The following is a 6000-nucleotide window of genomic DNA, read 5'->3' as shown; positions in this document are numbered from 1 at the left end:
GCTTCACGACTGCCCGGGCACGCCATGAAGAGTAAGAAGAGGCTCACTGCCCTACACAGTAAGCATCTACCAGCTTGTAGGGCGCAGGCGATGGTTTCTTATATAGCTGCAAAGGTGACAGCTATGCATCAAGGCTCAATTTGCAGGCTCAGCTGTACGTACTCGGGACTCCTGTGTCAAGGCTCAACTTCGCGCAAGGCCTGCTCCATTACAGTAAGAGACTCTAATTTCAGCAGCTGACAACTATTTTTCCTTAAAAAACATAAGATTTGTTCGTCGGCCCTGGTTTTATGTACAAACGGCACCACTGCTCGAAAAAAAAACGGCTTTCTTCACAAAATAAAGGTTACCGATTTTAAAAAAACCCAACCAGAGGTTTGATTTCAGTAACCGATTTTTTAAAAATATACCCAGTAAGGGTACTTTCAGATTTTCAAGCCCAAAAAATGAGCAAGACTTTTCATTGCCTTTATTTTCAGGATCCATTTGTTATATTTAAAGTTATTGAACCCTTATGTAGTATAATATATTTTGGGAACCGGTGTCCTTTTTTCAATTGATTTTAAAAAAATGTGCATTGGTCGGTGCTTAAAGGAGAGGCTTGGCTCCCAATGGGCCTTTTAAAGGCACTTCACTACCACCAACCCACATGAAACCTCTAAAAGAAGGTTACGAAATTGACACTCAAAACATAAAACATTTATGTTCAATTGACCTATTAGCTATGGAAATAAAAATAGAATAAACAAAGACTTGAAAACAACTTCCATATTGTATCTTTATTACTTCTAACACAAATATTACAATATTATATATGTTCCAGCAATGCACATGCTACCTTACGCATGTTTCACATCAAAATTTTAACCACTCATAGGCTCATAAATACCAACTATATTAGTAGCACTAAGCTCTGCTTGTTGTTGAGAGAAGTTCTTGCCATTGAAAATAGAGTTAGGCCACCACCTCGAATTTTCAATAACCTCAACATGATAATTAATAGCCTTCCCAATTTAGAGAACTTGCAAATATCGAGTGGAAAGTTGGTATAAACTCTAATTAATCACTACATTAAAAAAAGTGCATTCAATAAACAATGTTTAACCCAATCAATAAGAATCATACTCAAAGGTCATTACAGAAAACCTATACATGTAAACATATGTATAAAAGCTAAAAAGATGCTTTCAAACCAAATTCTAAAGATTTTAAGAGACAAGACTTGCATATATGTAAAAACAAAAAGTTGCTTTCAAAGAGTATTAATTCACCTTTCGGTTCTAAATGAGAGGTGTGAAAGACTATGGTCCAAAGACTAACATAACATAGGTGAGCTTATCATTCAAATAATGTCACATGAGTAGAAAGGAGATAACTAAATAAATAAGGACATAAGTACACACCCGCTAGGATAAAGCCGAGAGGTAATATAATTTTCCATAGAATATCCCAAAATCTGCCTTCTCGTAGAGATAGCTTCATGTAAGAATTTAGATAGAAAAGAACTTCAAACAATCATATAAAATCAAGGTTAAATTTTAAGGAATATTAAAGAATAGGCGAAATTATGGATGCATTCTGGGCATCTCAATGTATACTAGGAAAGTAGATTATCTTTTCTAATGTAAAGAAGAAACAATACCTATCATCCTCTTAAAAAATGGCATAGTAGGCTTAAAAGACATGTGACAAACACACAAACAAAATACGGCAACACACAAACAAAATACGGCTCAAGACGCACAATAATTGGTTGAAGACTGAGATGCAAAAAGCCATTGAAGCATTGGAGAGTTCATTACATAAATTCAAAAGGCTACTTGTAAGCTTTCTCGTCAAGCCTTTTTTGCATTGACACTTTGGTTTTCTTAGCAGGGGTCTTGAAGGGGTGAGCCAATGGGTGACTCTTTGATGATGTTGATTTCTTCTTGTTGCCCTTCTCAAAGAATGGTTTTGCTCGCTTCAAGGAGTTGCCGAATCCATCTTCCAAGGCTTGAAAATTAGCTTGTGTTTTTGTTCGCTCATCCATTCTTGCCTTCATTGTCTTCACATGGCCCAATGTTCTCCTCAATCCATTGCAAGCCTCTTCAATCAAAGCCTGGTCCTGTCCTACAAAACAAGATAACTCTTGCCACAAGCATTGAAGTGTCTTCACATTTCCCGATTGCTCAAGTACTTCACTACATACATTGTCCCCCCCTAATGCGGCAACATCACCATTTGGTTCAAGCACATCAATAGTAGAAACATGTGAGTGAAGATCGACAGTAGACCTAGAAGCATCTCCCCATGCTTCATACATATGTTGACATTGCTCCATAAGTGAAGCATGTGAAGCACCCCGCAGCAACATCACCTTAATTTGGTGCTTACAAATATTTCCAAGCTCTGCCCATGCACATGTACAACATGCCCATTGGCAATCGGAATTGTAGACTGTGTAAAATGAAGCTTTTGTGTGCATGCTCTCCACTATGGCAACACCACCAACCTGGAATGAGACATTAGCATCTGGTATTTGAAGTGCTCGCTCATAAGAATTCTCCACTACTCTTTCAATGGCGTTGTTTCTTATAAAACCATTGTCCTTCATCTGCTGAACATACCAATAATATGGCAAGCATGATGATGTGAACTTGTATAAGAGCCAATCCACCCGCCTCGAACTTATCCTTTTGGAAGAGCCCAAAAACTTATATTTGAGCTGCCCATGATATGACTCTATTGCTCCATTAGTGTCTTGTCCTGAATGTGGAAGCAATCGAGAAGCACGCACCCACATTTCTGCACATAAAACAAATGAAGTTAGAAGAGCAAGAAATGAAGTACGAACAAAAAGGAGAGCGAGTGTGCATTATTTAACCTATAAGAAGAGTATGTATAAAGTTTAAAATTCAACCTTACCTAGTTTAGCCTCCCAATAGGTTTTGAAATACTCAATAAAACTCCCCTCATCTCTAAAGTTGGAGTAGAAGGTAGAGATCATAGCCTTTGCATCCTCTTTGATTATATGGTCTGTAGAATTTGCTGACCCTTGCATGTTCATGATATTTCCCAAAGACCTAAACATAGAAGCTCGTTTGGGCCATTCCTTCACCTTCTTAATAAGGTGTCGGAGCCAACAACGTTTGACATGCCACAAGCATAGAAAAATGGGTTGATTGAACACCACCCTGCGAAAAATAGAAAGGACACGTCACATGGACCTCAAACACAATGTTGTCATTAGTTTGCACCCAACACATGATCATATGGTCCTAACCTCAGCGCATTAATCTCCGTTTCGGCATCATCAACCATAAAGGCTCCGGGCTCCCATGATTTATGAAAGTCAAGCATATTATCTCTAAATTTGCTTAACCAAGTGCAAGTACACTCAAATGTAGCTGAAGATGTAAGCACCCAAGCAATGGGCACACCATTGCGATGACCATCAAAAACAAGGATTGTATACAAATGAAACTGTTCATGTGTTTCCAAGGAAAGTGAGAATGTGAACAAGAAGTAAAAAATGAACATTTATTATAACTTAATAGAATGTGAACAAGAGTAAAAATGATAATTCATTACACCACATACCTTATATTTGTTTGTGCCAAAGGTAGCATCCATCGCAAGAAGGTTGCCATTTCCGAACTTCTTGCACATCTCCCTTTGCCATGGTGATTGTATTCCAAGGATAAATTCCTTGGAATGTTCCACATCTTGCTCTTGGTAGATAAAGGTGCTTGATTGATTCTCACGACACCATCTCTTGGTGCTTTCCGCATCATCTGTGTGTAGCTGGTACTGATCAATAGCCAACTTGCTAGATATATTCATGATGTCATGAATAGACAAAAAGTCATCCCTAACCATAGTAATTGTAGGGTCATGACTTTGGCTTGAATGCAATGCTTGGACATGCATTTCCAGCACTTGATGTGGAGAGAAACCACGATATAGCATGCTTGAAACCCATAGTTTCTTTTGCACTGAGATCCATGGAGAGAACTTCAAAGACGGATCAACAAATCTTATACCATGACAAACCTCATCATTTGCATTTGTGTGGTATGGATGTATATAAGAGATTATAGCCACCCCTGGATCTTGTGCGAGCCTCTTCACACTAAAATGACATTTACATCCACGCTTTCGCTTGCCCTTTGTGATGGGAGGGCGCCTTTTCTTACATGGCTTCTTTGCTGTTGGCTGTGGCAACTCTTTTATTTCACTACGCTCCTCCATCTCACCATCTTCACGATTCGACTCGTCACCACTATTCTCCTCCACCTCAACATCATCTTCGCTACTAATGTCCTTGCATTCATTGAGCTGGGTAGTTTCGACATCTTTGCCATCTTCAATGTTAGATTGCATTGGTGCTTTGGTGCCAGCAGGACCAAAACCACACCAAAAGCTAAACAAAACAAAGAAGTAACGATAAACATTTAATTGTATGTGTGTGTGTGATGATTAATGAATGGATTAGACAAACTAAAACAAATACACACTTACACTATCTTCTCAATCCATGATTCATGTGCAATCTTTGTAAGACTGGAGGCATCTCGGTGATGGTGGCTATATTTTTTGAAAGAAGTCGGAAACTTTGCATTGTCGGCTTCTCCTTTTACAAAATCGGCAACACGGTTCCAAGGGATGTTAGCTTCCCGTACAAATTTGTATTTTGAACGATTGTCATATGAGTGCACCCAACACAAGGCTGTCGAATCAAAGACACCGATGGGGGGCATTTGAGAACTCATGGCATTCTCTAAGCTTCAGTTTTGGAGAGACATGATTAACCCTTTTAAAAACCTGAACCTGCTGAACCAAAGGTAGTGCAAAGAGTGACACTATCAAAGAAACAAAATACATACATACGTCAATACATACATTTAAGTTAGTCCTAAAGCTGAACTAAAGAATTAAAATTATGTTTCTACATAAAATTCTTAAATAAGAACCATGGACATATATGTTTCAAACATACTTTTGGACATGATTAAAAAACAAATATCTTGTATTAAGAGTACTTCTATGCAAGGAGTTTCTTATATTAAAAAACACAAAACATGGCTCTACATACAGTTAAGATGTGTGTTATTAGTGAATATATTATTCTTTGACAAAATAATATGTAGAACATGTATACATAGCATCAATTATAACCCTTATTCACAAAACAGGTAAGGGATTTTATAAATATCTCTTGTACAACTTGAGTGTATGTGCATGCTTGTATCTTATAACTATGTATGCATGTATGCATGTATGCAAGTATGCATGGATGTATGTATGTATGCATACATGTGTATAAATGCATTGCAATTTTCTAAAAGTGGTTTCGATGGCTTTCATAGATTGTACTCTTAGAAAGAGGAACATCTTTCTTACTTTGCCCACCCATTTCCATCAAGGGGTTGTGAGATTGGTACATAATGAGATAAGTGGATCTCCTACGTGGACATCAATAAGGTGGGCTCTCATAGGGATTAGGCTAGTAAGCCATGGGGCTTGTCTCTCCATAAAATCAGAGTAAAGGGATTAGGCTAGTAAGCCATGGGGTTTCTCTCTCCATAAAATCAAAGTAAGCGAAAATAAGTCATTGAAGGAATACAATAATAAACATCTGCCAAAAAGACAAGAATAAGTCTTAGTTTTGCGCCGAAGGGAAGCCATCTTTACCTGCAGGAAAGCGGCTGAAAAGCTCGTCGAACTCGTAGCCGCAGAGGCTGTTCCGGCCGCACAGGCTGCTCTATAGCAGCGGATGGAGAAGGCGGAGACCAAGGAACGATGCCGCCAAGAGTATGTAGTGTGAGATAGGCAAGTTCAATGACTAGCTGCCACAGAGGAATGCCCTACTACATGCAACCTGTCATCCTCTCCAACCTGCCCTACAGAATGAAAGAGGACAGTGTGTGCAGCGCAGGATTATTGCTGTGCCGTGTATGGAGACAAACCCTGCACTTATTATGGGTCCTGGAATCCTCGATTTTGATGGGCTTCTTCTCT

At 38.7% G+C, this 6000-nt stretch overlaps 1 protein-coding gene across 1 annotated transcript; it reads right to left on the bottom strand.

Moving 5' to 3' along the window:
• Positions 1-1816: 1816 nt before the first annotated feature.
• LOC147605904 (uncharacterized) lies at positions 1817-4751 on the bottom strand. The gene is made up of 6 exons (XM_086792566.1): positions 4501-4751; positions 3580-4402; positions 3263-3462; positions 2905-3173; positions 2492-2784; positions 1817-2104 (listed from the first exon to the last, which is right to left on the bottom strand). Exons 1-6 carry the CDS (start codon positions 4749-4751, stop codon positions 1817-1819), a joined length of 2124 nt encoding a protein of 707 aa, XP_086648692.1.
• Positions 4752-6000: the final 1249 nt, after the last annotated feature.

This window comes from Cibotium barometz, chromosome 58 (assembly GCF_041138505.1).
Source record: "Cibotium barometz isolate CiBa-2024 chromosome 58, ASM4113850v1, whole genome shotgun sequence".
Classification (NCBI taxonomy): Eukaryota; Viridiplantae; Streptophyta; class Polypodiopsida; order Cyatheales; family Cibotiaceae; genus Cibotium; species Cibotium barometz.
This window is presented reverse-complemented; position numbering and strand designations above follow the sequence as displayed.